Source organism: Sminthopsis crassicaudata, chromosome 2 (genome assembly GCF_048593235.1).
Source record: "Sminthopsis crassicaudata isolate SCR6 chromosome 2, ASM4859323v1, whole genome shotgun sequence".
Taxonomy (NCBI): Eukaryota; Metazoa; Chordata; class Mammalia; order Dasyuromorphia; family Dasyuridae; genus Sminthopsis; species Sminthopsis crassicaudata.
In genome coordinates, this window is record NC_133618.1 from 634,159,930 (window position 1) to 634,174,528 (window position 14,599).

Consider the following 14,599-nt stretch of genomic DNA (forward strand, 5'->3'; position numbering starts at 1 on the left):
GGTTGGGGGGAGGGGACCACAGGGAGAAAATTTAATTATCCCCATTTTACAGACTGGAAACCAAAGGGAAGAGAGCCTGAGTAAACTGACCTATAAAATATAGGATGAGTTATGGGCAGAACTGTGAATGCTACCCTTGTTTCCTGGCTCCATGGTGGGGAAATGGGCTCTGTCCAGGTGGCCTCTCATCACCTCATTGGGAGTCCATTTAAACAAATGAATAACTGGCGCAGAGGGCATGTCTTTGGAGCACATGAAAGGCAAGCAGACTCCAGCAGGGAAGGCCCGCATGTTGCCATTCTGTCTGCTTCCTCCTTTTCAGGCATTTCGATGGGTTGGGGCTTTTTGACCATTAATCTCAAAGCCTCGAGTGCCATCTCTGGACCTGGGTAGGGGGGGATGACAAGCTGCAGTGCAGGGCTGTCTTGCAGCAACATAAACGTGGTTTGGGCAGTCTGCTCCACTAGACTGGGCAGGGTGTACTTTGGTCCTCTTCCAAAACAAAGGATGAACAACAACGAAGCATCCTGAGATTGGATAGTGCTTAAGTGTCTCTTAGCTGGTTAGTTAGACCTTACCCATAAGTGAAGTAGATGGCTGGCTACATGGGGTAATCTAAGCAGCTCTAGGTGGCATTTCTGTCCTAAGTATCTCTGCTTTCCTCCATTTTATTGCTTTTGTTCAGTTGTTTTTCGATAGTGTCCAGTTTGTGATCCCATTTGGGGTTTTCTTGGCAAAGACGCTGGAGTGGTTTGCTACTTCCTTCTCCAGCTCATTTTACAGATGGGGAAACTGAGGCACATCGGATTAAGTGACTTGCCCAGAGTCACCTAGCTAGTGTCTGAGGCCAGATCTGACTTCGGGTCCTCCTGGCTTTGGACCAGGGCTCTATGTACTCTGCTACTTAATTGCTTTTCTCCATGAACTGATCCAAAGATTATTAAAATCTTAGCATAAAGCATTTCAGAAACCTAATGAGGGGTCATGGAAAAAAAAGCCTGGATGTCCATTTAGTGAGGAGAACCATGAGTTCAAATTCTGGCTCTGATACCAGCTATGTAATCGCAGGCAACACTGAGTCCCCTTAACCTCTCTGGGTCTCTGTTTCCTTATTTGTAAAATAAAAAAAAATTGTAAAATGTTTCCTCATCTGTAAAATAAGGGGACTCGAACCAGTGATACCAAATTCACAGGCTTATCGAAGCTTGCCTATATGAAGGTGAATTAAAACAGCGATGGTCCCAATGGTTTTAAAAACATGTCAGTGGACCACAATGAGCCGGTGATGCTCTCTTGTGAATGATCCCATTACTGGTCTCGGGGTCAGGACCATGGCTTCCTCTCTCCCCAGCCACCTTCTAGTCTAGGTTTTGCTGCTCCGAGTCTCAGTTTATCTTTGCACAATGAAAGGGTTGGGGCCAGTGACTGACCACTTTCTTTCTAGCTCTGGGGTTCTCTGACTCTTCCTGGGAGAGTTCCCTAAAGTTTTGATGGAGGAAAGCTGGGATACGGGATCAAACAGTGAGAAGCAAGACCATCCTGTGGAACACATGGATCGAATCGGGAGGGATGACTTCTAGGATTCTGAGCTTAGGGTGACATGATTTTAGCTGAGGGGTATAGAGAGATGAGCTGTAGTAAGAGGACATAGATTCCAATGGCAACTCCATGATTTGTTACTTGCCTTTCATGGAAAACTCACTGAGCATCTCTGGGATTAAGTTTCCTCATGATAAGGCAATTAGAGTAGATGCTCTATGAGATCTTTTCTAGTTCTGATTTCTATGATCCAATGAATCTGGGTCCTGTGGGTTCTGAGCTGAGGCTATTTATATCTCTGCCACCCCCTCAGGGTCATGCTGCCAGCCTATGTTGGCCAACTCCAAAGACCTCATCAGCTTGGGAGTCCTTCTTTTGCTCATGGGACTCTCCCTCTGGGTTCCACTCTGCCCTTCCCCCCACAATATCTTCACTTGCGATTTCCATAAGAGCAGCAAGAGAGAACAGCCAGGATGATTAAGAGCATCCTCTGCTGCTAAGGACAACATGGGATGAGGGAAAGCCGCCCAACTTACAGGAAGCCCAGCTGCTCCCATTGGTCCTGTGATCCCAGGGTCTCCTTTACTGCCCTGGAAGAAAAGACAAAGCAGCGTGTGATTCTCTCTGAGAGGTGACTCACGTTCCTCGAAGCACACAGAAAACCGTCTGATGATGACTGCCCCTTGATCACAACCACCATTTCTCTCCCCATCCCAACCCACTATGGGCCCTTCAAAGGTCAGCATGTCTAACCTGGGATCATGAGATTTGGAACTGGGAGGGATTTTAAAAATCATTCAACTCACTCTCTCCCATCATTTTACAGAGGAAACGGAGTCAAGGGGAAGATATTTGCTTAAGGTCACTGGGCTAGTAAGTAAGAGGGACCAGATTCTTCCACAAAAGTCCTGTCTGCTGATCGGCTCAGCTGGCCAGCTCCTTCCTTATCACTGTGATCTCACAACTAACTGGAGAAAGGCTCGTTTGGTAATAGAGGACGGGACTTTTGGTGGGTAGGGTTGGGATGACCATATTTGAATTCCATCTGGGATGCCGGCCATGTGTGCCGGGGCAAAATACTTCACCTCTCTCTGCCTCAGTTTCCTCATCTGTAATGATAATAGCATCTACCTCAAGGGGCCAGTATAAAGATCAAATGAGATCAAGTGCTTTGCAAACCTCAAAAGACTCTATAACTGTGAGTGATCAGGGCGTTATCATGTAACTTCTAACAACAACATAATAAAATATCAGCAGGGTGCATCGTTATGGTCCTTTACATGGGCTTGCCCCTTGGACCCGCACCTTTGAGTTAGTACAACAGGAGGAGCTCATTTTACAGATGAACACCGTAATATTGTTCAGTCTGGTTACCGGGGCTTGTGCTTATTGATGAGGGAAATATGATCTAAGGCCGGAGAATGGCTTATTTCAAGTTGGCATCTCAGATTAAATGACTTGCCAGTCATGCTCAGATGTTCAGACTTTAAAGCCGGTGGCCCTTTCCCATTTGTCACTCCAATGTGCTTCTATGGTGTCCAGCTCAGCATCCAGGACAGAGAGGGAAGGGGGGTGAGCAGAAGACATTTGGTAAAGTCTTGCTGGACTGAGACAGACCAAATGGGTACAAGCAGGCTTCCCTAGCCGGAGGCAGCGGCAGGGGCGTAAGGAAAGGGCTGGGCAGAGAGGGAGTTGAAAAACAGGTTTGTAGACACTTTATATCCATAGGGTTCTCACAAGAACCTTGTAGGGTAGTTCCTAGTATTCTTATTTTATAGATGAGGAAATAGTCTGATACATGAAATAATTTGTCAAGAATCCACATCTAGTAAGTGTCTGAGACAGGGTTTGAATCCAGGTGTTCTTGACTTTCAATTCAACTGTATCCATCAAATGATAAAGTGTAAAAAAGCTATGCTGTGAGGGAGCTGGAGGCAAGAGTGGGTGGCAGTTACCAAGAAGGGGATGAGGATGAATGGGGCTGGCCATGCTTTCAGAGACCCCTCAGGGACCTCAGTGTCACTCAGGCCAGCACCATGCTGTGGACAGAGCCCTGGATTTGGAGGCAGTGATTTGAGTTCAGATGCTGACTCTGACACTTACCAGAAAAGGGACCCTTAGCAAATTTTAATATGGGGACAAAACCTGGGATTTTGTTAAACAGGGAACTCCCGAGGGGAAATGTTCTTTGCCAATGCAGATCAGCATCTTCTTTTAGACTTGGAGGAGAGCCAAACATATGGGCTGCTGACCCACAATCCTCCTGAATAGAGGTCCCCACCAGATTAAAAATGTAATTGAGAAATAATGAACCAAATAAGTAAAAATACTATAATAATCAGATATTAAGGCATCTTCCTCATCTGTAAAATGAGCTCATCACGTACTAACTCAAAGGTGTGGGTCCATGGGACATCCCTTGTAAAATAGTGATGTAGCCTGCTGTTATTTTACTATTATTTTGTTAGAAGTTAGATGCTAATGCCCTCATCACTCACGGTTACATAGTCTTTTGAGGTTTATAAAGCACTTGATCTCATTTGGTTTTCACATTATCTTCTTGAAGTAATTCCTATTATCATTACAGATGAGGAAAATGGGTAGTTTTGGAAGTCAGTCTGTAGCTTGTGGAGATGGATCCCTAGTGGCTTAGGGGCACCTGCTTCTGTTTGAGTTTGACATTACTGGTCTGGAAAATTGTGGTTAAGTGACTTGCCCAGCATCACATAGCCAAGCTCCGTCAAAGGCAAGACTTCAAGACGGGGTTTAAAGTACTTGCAGCTCAGAGGACTGTTGTGGGAAAATGCTTTGGTCATGTCATATCATCATGAGGATATGGATAGTTATTATTCATTATGGTTATGAATATTGTTATGTTAACATTGCCATCTGGCAATTTCAGGTGATGAGGAAGGATGAGATCACTGGTAAAGGGGGAGGAAGGGGCTCTGTCAGCCAGAGCCCCCTGTCAACGCTCTAGATCAGCAAAGCATCATGGTGACACTGGCATCCCCCCATCCCTCCTCCAGATTATTTCTCTCCCCTCTCAGGGCTGTCCTTGGTGTTTATCTTTATCTAGCTGTCACCTAATTACAGCCCTGGGGAGAAGGGGAAGGTGACTGTCTTCTGCATTGCTCTCCTTGGGTTTAAGTGATGGCCAGAACCACCTCCAAGGGAATAGGAGCTTATTCCCAGGCTAATGGAGGCACCTTGAAAGCTGTCAGCATAAACCTCATCCAGAAACCAGCTAAGAAGCAATACTTAGAACCTCTCTCAGTGTACAGAGTTCTAAATTTGCTCAGTCCAAATTCTGCCACTGACAATTTCTAGCTTGTCACTTTTTCTCATGTAAAATGGACATAATTATGATAGATGGTACCTACTGCGCAAAATTTTGGTGAGCAAAGCACTTTGTAAATCTCAGAGCGCTGCAGAAACATGAGTTATTACTGTTATTATTCTTAATTTTATATTATTCTTGAATTAGCATTATCAGTGTTATTGTTGTTATTGATGGCGTTGCTGTTATTGTTGGTGGCTGTGTGGCCTGGGCAGTCGGTAAGCCCGTTTCGATGTTCCTATCAAAATGCCTGGCCCGTAATGGCTGCTGGCTAAGAGCCTGTTGGCTGACTGATTCTGAGGCACCCTCTAGCTTTGGGTCCTGGGACTCTCCCTCCATCCCACTGCCCAGATTTGGCGGGCACAGCTCAGCTGAGCAGGTACACTCACCCTTTCCCCTTTTGGTCCTGCTGGGCCGGGAACCCCAACTGGTCCTGGAGTACCCTGTGGGGTTTGAAAAAAAGGGGAGGGGGCGGTCATGGCCCTGCTGATATGGACAAATCTCATTAAGGGACAACTGACTCCTGCAGGCAAAACCACAATGGATGTGGAAGAAAATCTGGGGAGCAGAGGCTTGGTTCATTTGCTGACAGTTTTCAGGGTTGGCAAGGCCAAGGTCAGGGAGGGTTGGGCAGCTGCGGTCCAGTCCCATTTGGGCTTGGGGGAGGGGGCCAGATTATTGGTTTCAACGTCCCAATTCTGCAGAATTGAGTCCTTTTGCCTCACAGCCAAGCCAGCCAAGCCGAAAACAGGAGGGATGGGGAATGGCTCATTTTCTGAAAGCGTTTGAGAGGAAAGTCAACGGAGAAGAGAAAGGCCCTGGACTGGTAGGCCCAGGATCATGCAGGCGGGTGGGCAGGTCACCATGCCATGGGGACAAAGGCAAGATGCACACACAGACAGAAGCAGGCAGAAGAGCTTCCATTTCCTCTCCTTCCCTGAGAACTCCGGCCCCCTCGACCAGCCCCCAAGCACAGCCCTTCATCCTTTGTAACATGGGCCTTCCCTTTTGTCCCTTTCCTTTCACACATGGCCACCATACCAGGAGCAGCCTTGGAAGGTCTCCAAGACATCCTTTAGGGATCTAGGACCTGATGCCGCTAGCTGGGTCTCCATCCCTCCCTCATAACCTTCCATCTCCCAGCTTTGTGATGATCCTCCACTGCCTGGAATCCCTCTCTCTCTCCTTCCACTTCACTGAGTCTCTCTCCTAAAAGTTGTGGGTCATAGATTATCTTCTGGAGAAAGCCTTTCCCACTCCAAGAGCCCTCCCTCCCAAGCCACCCACACTGGGCCACTTTGCACATATGCTTGCTTTCTGCTCATCCCAGAGACATTTTGGATACACTGCTCTGCCTTTCTGGGATGCAGTGGTCTTGTGAGGAGGGATTATTTCCTTCTTTCTATTTGCATCCCAAATGCAAAAAAGTATAGTGTGAGGCACATAATAGGTGCTAATAAGCACTTGAATGATTGACAAGTTTTCTTTTAGCTACCTTCATCTCTTTCAATATAAACATACACACATATAAACACACATAGGTGCATAAGTGTATATACACAGGCTATACCAAAAGTCTTAGTGCGTTTGTTGTGTTATTAAAAATTATAACTGCACTGAGATTCTCTCTCTCTCTGTCTCTCTGTCTGTCTGTCTGTCTCTCTCTCTTGTTTGGACCCATTTATATTAAGCTGCCTCCTTCATTAGACGGTGAGCCTCTTGGAAGCAGGAACCTGTTTTCACCATTTTTGTATTTCCTGGCTTGGTAGAGTGCCTGGCACATAGTAGGCAATTAACAAATGCTTGTTGACTGACTATGTGACTCCTAATTCTCAATCTGTGATCCTGTGTTAATGACTGATCTCCCATCCTTAGGAGAGTGAAACTGGTCCTCTCAATGCCTCTTCTCAAAATCTATAACGTGCTAGGGCAACTAGTGTGGTGGCTGGCCCTAGAACCAGTGGTCCGGCATTGGAATTCCTGCTTCACTGTAATTCATAGTCTGGGTGATCCGTGGCAAGTCGTCTCCCTGAAACTTGGTTTCCTCATTTATCAGCAGAAAAAAGTAAGATCTGTGTGGCTTAATTACCAAGGATGTCATGGCGATGGGAGTTATTCTTCTCATTAATTGAGCTGGGAAGAAGATCTTAGAATTATTCTGGTTCGGAATTAGTAGAAATGGGGTGGATGGGCTTGGAGGCAGTGCTGTCTGGAGACCATTAATTGGAGGACCGTAACTTTGGGGAGACGATGCCATAGTGTGCAAGTGAATTGGATTTAAGTGAGGGAGGGCTGGGCAAGGGCACCTGCCTCACTTTCCCCTCCAGAACCATCTGGATCCAGATATATATTTAATATATATTATATTTAAATTTTAATTTAATACATATAATATATTTTATATATAAATATATCATAACATATTTATTAGGATGACTGGAGATGGTCTGGATGTAGTGGGAGACCTTGGTCTTTTTAAGCTAAGATCTTCAACAGGTCTCAGTTTGATCAAGGCTAATTTCTACCTATCCTTAATCACTAAATAAGAGACCTTTAAAGCTCCATTTTGCCAACTGAACCTTCTACTCGATAGACATGAGAGTTCAACAGCTGGCCTTTCCAAAGTCTCTGTGACCCAGAGCACTCTAAGCCAGACTTGGGGTTTGCAGATTTGACTCAGAAGGAGCTCAGATCTGTGAGCATCGATCTCTGTGGGTTGATTTCTGAGTTGTTCATCAACTAGCATTCCCTATTAAAAATCTAGTGCGAATGAAGATCTGGGGCTGAGTTCCATCCCTTGCTGGGATGTACAGAGAAGAAGTGTTTTTCTGGCTTCTACACACTGATCATATCCAATAGGCCTTTGGTTGTTTCCAAGAAATGGAAAAAGGGCACTACTTGCCACAAATGGAAGTCCAGTTCCAAGTAAGTCCAAGTGAGTATTTAAATACAATATGATGTAATTGTTTTGAGGGAGGGAAGGGAACAGGGATGAGGGAGACTCTAAGAGTGGCTACCTGCCATTTTGTAGTGTGAGAAGAACTCTAAGGCCTCTTTCCGCTCATACATCCTATGTTTTAATGTCCCTTTTACCTCTGATATTCAATCCTCTCTTCTAAGGAACTTTTCTGATATTCCATGTTCTCAGGTCCCTATGTATCTTGGAATTCTTCCCTCCTTTCTAAGGACCTTTTGAGCTTTGACATTCTGTGAAGACTTTTCTTTTAGGGGGGATAAACTTCTTAATGATTAGGGAAATTAAAATTGTTCTTTGTCCATGAGTCATCTATAGACATTAATCTATAGACATTAAGATCCATTTTAAAATGAGTCACTGTTAATAAGATTATCATGGGCAAGAATGAGATGAACACAACTCGGAGCTTGAGGACAGGGTGAGAGTGTAATGAGAACAGGATGTTCCTGATTCCAGCAACAACTTTCAAATTCTGCTTTAAAATCAGCCATGTGCCTTTGGTAAAATGAGGACAGTTCATGGGAATAGTTAGACTGGGCTCAGCCACATTTTGAGGCAGAATGAGTACTGAATCCCAATTCTGGATAACAGAGCCCAGTAAGACTTGGGCTCTAGAAGCAATTCCATCACTGTATGGTATTAGGGAAAAAGTCTTAAGAAATTGTTTCCTCCTCTGGGCCTTGCCTTTCTGCTCTGTAAAGTTAGGAGATTAAAAAAAGTGGATTTGAAAGGAATTTTGTGTTGTGACATTCTGTGTTTTATACTCTGAAAGCATACCCAGCTGAGACTTTCTATGTTCTCAAGGTTCCTTCTACCTCTGAAATCCAGTTCTCTATGTTCTAAGATCCTTCCCAAATGTGACACTGGAAAACAAGCTCTCTTCCAGCCCTGACATCCTATGTTCTAAGGGCCCTCCCACCTAACATTTCATGTTCCACATTCTGAGCTTTTCTCTCTCTCATTATATGACCCATCTGACCCAGAAGAACTGCGACAATGCTTTCAAATGAAGCACAACCGGTTCCTTGATGGTGGAGGCGGTAAAACGTAGTGACTCACAGCATAAACGAGGCTACAGTGGGACAGACAAGACAAATCACAGGCTTGGGGCTGGGGAAGAGGGAGGTGAGATAATGGAGAAACAAGACTCACCGGTGGCCCAGGCCTGCCGTCCAAACCTGAAGCACCCTGGACAGAAGGGAAGGGTTTAACAAAAAGAAGGCAGGGAGGAACGGGAGGGTGTTGGGGTGGGGAGGGGGGAAGGAGAAAAAAGGACATGGGGAGGGAAGAAGTGAGTGAAGCAATGACTTTGGACAAACATAACGCTCGTAATCAAACAAAACGGGAAAATAAGCTCTCAAGGACAGGTGATGATATTGACATGGAAATCAACAACAACATGGAGACACTGGATGCAGTGTGGGCTGACCAGGCAGGGCTCTCTGCAGGGGATCCAGGAAGGTGGCCAAAGGGGTCCTCGGTGCTTCCCTCCTCCCCTCTCATCCACCCCTCCCTTCCCTCCAGAACTCTACCCTTCTCCCTCGGGCTCATCCCCCACGACTCACATGCAACAAGCAGTGTGGTAAAGTGGAAAGAATTCTGGATTGTGGAAGCAGAGGGCTTGGGTTCGAGTTCCCTTTGGATCACTGACTCCCTACGTGACCTTGGTCACAAGCTCTCTGGTGCTCACTTTCTTCCTTTGTAAAATGGGAGAGTCTTTCTGGCTAAATTTAAGTTTTATTAATCTCCCCTTTTATTTTCAGAATTTCAAATTTGGTATTGAATCGAAGGTTTTAATTTGTTCTTTTTCTAGTTTTTTAGTTGTAAGTCCAATTCATTGATCTTCTCTTTATTTTATGCAAGGAAGCATCTAGAGATATACAATTTTCCCTTATTATCACTTTGGCTGCATCCCACAAGTTTTGGTATGTTGTCTCAATATTGTCATTCTCTTGGATGAAGTTGCGTCTGATTTGTTATTTCACCCATTCATTCTTTAGGATGCGATTATTTAGTTTTCAATTAATTTCTGGTCCATTTCCCCGTCTGCCTCTAAATTTATGATCTCTTCAAAGAGCAGGATTGGGGAGGGAATTCATGGTCACCACTTGGGAGATATGGCCCTGGCCAGCTGAAGACAGAGGATAGCAAGCCCTGGCTTGGGGCCAAGAAAGACTATTATTCCCTACCACTTATGGGAAACAATGTCTCTTCCTGTGGTCAAAGTGGGAATGAATAAAAGGAAAATGGATCCTCTTGTGTAGGGATGGGGTGAGGGAATGCATTGGGAGTTGACTTCAGAAATTATAACTCAGACTCCCAGAAGTGTTTTGGATGCTCTATATCTGGGCAAGATTCTTAAGCAACTCATTCACACATTCGGTTCCTTCATTTGTAAAGTGTGTGTGTGTGTGTGTGTGTGTGTGTGTGTGTGTGTGTGTGTGTGACCTAGTTCTGATAAGCATGGCCAGGCGATCGATGCTTTGGATAACAGTAACTCATAAAGAAGTGTGAAAGAGTGGAGACAGACAGAGAGACAGAAAAAGAGGACACAGAAAGACAGCAGAAACAGAAAAATGAAAGAGACAGAGAGAGAGAAAGGGATGGGGGAAGGGAGGGAGGAGAGAGAAGAAAGAGAGAAGAGGAGAGTGTTAACTTGTTCCCATGTCAGGAAGACCTAGATTCAAGGCTGTGTGACCTTGGTCAAATCTTCTCAATGCTCTCAGGACATTTCTAAAAGTTGCAGGGAAGGTGCCAATCTGGATTGGGAGAAGGAATTTCCTCCTTTGGGAGTTCCCTAAGCCAATGATATTACAATTCTGGTCTATATAACTCATTAAACCTAATCTACTAAAGCATGAAAAGGGTAGGAGAGAGATGACATTGATGACATCATGGATCCTTGAAGCAATATGGTTCTAGGATTTAACGTGTTTTCACCTTTGGGGGTGATTTTTGTTTTTCTAGAGGATCACAGTGACGGAGAAATGTTTAAGTCAATGGAATGAATCCAAAATGGTGGAATCCCTACTAAAATAGGGGTGATGCCTAAATTTGGGGCAGTGCCATTCTTATACCCTCAAATCACACCATGCAAGTGGTTTTCTTTCCATTTAGAATGGTCCAAATGTTGGAATTGGAGCCTTGAAATCTTGATGGGACAATTTCTGCTTTTGGTGGAGAGGGCAATCAATACTGTGAGAGGACTCTTGTGTAGACTGAGCCATAACTTTGGCTGATGTCATTCTCTCCCCAGAGTTCAATGACAGGGACATTGGAGTCAGAAGACCTAAGTTTGAATTCTGCCTTTGACATGCCTGTGTGACCATGAGCAACTTAACTGAGCCTCAGTTTCCTTCACCCTAAAAGAAGAAAGTTGGATGAGATGAAGTCAAAGGTCTCCCCAGCCCTAAATGTTGGACTCTATGATCTTTTTACATCAGGGTATGAAAGATGTTTGCAAAAGAGGAATGATTGGCCTGTGGGGAGGTGGAGACATAACTTCAGAAGGCATTGGCCTAAGGTTTACCTCCTTCATCTTTATCCTTACAGTGTTAAAAAAAAAACCTTCTAAGAGGGACTGACTCACTGATCTGTCTAGAGATAAAGTAGCACTGAGATAGTTTCTAATGGCCATCTCCTTGGAGAAGACAGTGATCTTCTTGGAAAAATGGCACATGTTTGTATGGCTTCTTCAAATTTCGAGTGTATTGGCTTAATTTACTTTCCAACTTGGCACCAAACTGTTCCTTCTCAGAGAAGCACTATAATCCACTGACATTAATTCTTTTAGTAGTCTTTTTGCCTTGGGGTCCCCACTTTTATTGAACATGAATATTCAGCTTGGAGAGGATAAGTCTATGATCAGTCCAGCACTCTGCACCACACATTGCCTTGGTCATTCTCACATCCTGTCTGCCTCTTCTTCTGACTATCACATAGTCTATTAAATGCCAATGCATCCACAAAGTTTTGCTGTGTTTAGGTAAAGAAGTTATGCCCCGGAAGTTCAAGGATGACTCCATTGTCCATCTTTATAAAGGTAAAGGGAATAGATTGTCCTGTGGCAATCACAGGGGGTCTCTCAGTCATTGCTGGCAAAATTCTTCCCAGAGTTCTCCTTTGTAGACTGACCCTACATCTAGAAAAAGGTCATTTACCTGAGGCCAGTGTGGCTTCAGAAGAGACCAAGGAACAGTTAATATGGTGTTTACTGCCTAACAACTCATGGAAAAATTCCAAGAGCAGAACAGAGGTCTGTATAGAACATTTGTAGATCTGAGCAAGATCTTTGATACTGTCAGTCGTGAGGGCTTATGGAAAATTATGTCAAAATTTGGTAGTCCAGAGAAGTTCATCAGTATAGAACGTCAATTTCAGGATGGCACCTTTGCCCAGATTTTGGACAGTGGGCAGTGCTCTCAAGCTCTCCCAATTTCCAATAGAGTGAAATAAGACTGTGTGCTTGGTCTCATGCTTTTCAGCATGATGTTTTCAGCCATATTGTCAAATGCCAAAAACCCATGGAAAAGCTGAATGTAATAAGTCAGTGAAATATCTGGATGTTTTGTCTACATGACATAAAATAACTGGCTTTGGGGGGATATCTTAAGAAATGGTTGTATTTTCTAGGTTTCCCCCCCCCAGCTGTTCTTATTGTTGTTGTTTGTTCTTGGTTCTTGAAAAGGACCATGAAATTAGGGAGGTGAAGCCATGATGTGTAAATGAATTGCATTGAAGTGAGGGAGGGCTCGGCAGGATTACCTGCCTCATTTGGGTCCAGTGCCAAGACATAGATCAATGTGACAGGAGATGACCCTGGATGCATTAGGAGACTCGGCCTTTTTAAGGGAAAGTCCTTATCATGCCTCAGTTTATTGAAGCCATATCCCTTCAGTGATTAAGGCTAAGGTAATAAATGAGGCAGAGAATGGCCTTTTTCACCTAGTCCCCCCTAAAAAAATCTAAAATAAATAATAAATAAATGAGGGAGGGTTTCTGGCCAAAACAGAAATGATTACTGTTTACATTTACTCTGAGTCAATCAGGATCTGAACATTGACCAATTAGGTCTTGGCAAGGGATCTATGAGGGTTTGGGTTTTTTTCTTTTTTGACTAATCAGCTGACTGCCATAGAGAATATATTATCTTCTAACAGCTTTTCAAAGGGCAGAGAGGCAGTGTGTCATAACAGAGAGAATTGTGAGGTTGAAGTAAAGAAAGATCTGGTTTCAAATTCTAGTTCTGAGGTATCCATTCACTTTGTGACTAACCAAAAACTAAGGTTTCCAGGCCTCCGCTTCCTTATCCGTGACATGGAGATAATAATATTTATATTCCTCCCCTCACAGTGTTGCTTTGTAAACTTTAAATGTGAGTTATTATTATGGTGATTTCAATCACAAGAACTGGATAGATTAATCACTTGGTACACAACTTACAACAGTGGAAAACATTTGCTAGATGTTAGCTTTGTGCAGTCTATTAGGGATAATTCAATACTTGACTGTTTCTACATGTGATGGATTAGCAGGAGAGTAATTCTGCCTTTTGCTTTTACATTTTAGTTGCCATTATACAAATGAAATCCATCAAACTTTAGAAAAACATAAAGGAGAATTCGTGGCTTTGTAATTATGTAGTAGTGTTTCTTATTGCATTCTTAGACAGGGAGCTGGAGTGGAGTCTGAAATGTGAGGCAGAGGAATGAATATCCTCAAGGGCGAGTAGTTGGAAGGGAATCAGTCTGAAAAGGTCACAGGAGAGTGCTAGGTTAGGAGTTGGAAGCATTTTATTCACTTATGTGAGCTAGACCAGGGCTTCATAAACTCTTTCCACTCAGGACCCCACCCTTTTTTTTTTTTTTCCTAAGGCTGGGGTTAAGTGACTTGCCCAGGGTCACACAGCTAGGAAGTGTTAAGTGTCTGAGATCAGATTTGAACTGGGGTCCTCCTGAATTCAAGGCTGGTGCTCTATCCACTGCGCCACCTAGCTGCCCCTAGGACCCCTTTTTACCCAAGAAATTTTTACACAATCCTGGGTATATGGGTATTAAAATAGTTATACAAATCAAACATTTATTGATAATAAATCATAATTTTGTAACCCCCACATTCAGTTATAAGACCCCATGTGGGGTTATGACACAGTTTAAGAAGCTTTGATCTGGACAAGACTCTTTCCTCTCCAAGATTTCCCAAAATGAAAATAACTGTACTAGTGGGAACTGTGGAAGTACCTCTCTGACTTAAAATAAGAAAAAAAAAAGCAAATATCAGTTCTGAGCCACTAGGGTGGAATTGTAAGACTGAGACCAATGCATTGGGAAGTCTGTGACAGAGTTCCCTTTGAGTGCTGGGAAAGATCATAGAAGTGGAGAAACTGAGGCTCAGAGAGCTAAATATAACTTTAGTTGTGAGTGGCAGAGCTGGAATAATAAATGTGGATTGGTTTGTAGGCTAGCAGTTAAATCAACTCTAGTCCTTCCACACTTGCTCGAGGTTGGTGTTTTCCAAGTGCTCCCATGCTCTCTGATCCTCAACTTTATGGGTCTTCATGGCAAGAATGGCCTGAAAACCATTTATCTGGGAGTAATATGGGATGGACAGATTAAAACTTGTTGGTAAGTGATATAGAAGTGGGAAAAAGTATAGATTCGTCCCAGCCTCTGACCGGTCCCTATATTTTCTTCTAAGAGACAGCTGTTCAAAGATCATTTTACACTAAATAAGGGCTACCCTAA

General features: G+C 43.8%; 1 protein-coding gene across 1 annotated transcript in view; it reads right to left on the minus strand.

Annotated features, from left to right (window-relative positions):
• The window catches only part of COL13A1 (collagen type XIII alpha 1 chain), a 120,690-nt gene that overhangs the window by 13,416 nt on the left and 92,675 nt on the right, over positions 1 to 14,599 (minus strand). The window contains exons 34-36 of the mRNA XM_074296546.1: positions 9,009 to 9,044; positions 5,269 to 5,322; positions 2,076 to 2,129 (exon numbers count right to left, since the gene is read on the minus strand). Coding sequence (XP_074152647.1) covers positions 2,076 to 2,129; positions 5,269 to 5,322; positions 9,009 to 9,044 — 144 coding nt within the window. The remainder of the gene's footprint in view (positions 1 to 2,075; positions 2,130 to 5,268; positions 5,323 to 9,008; positions 9,045 to 14,599) is intronic.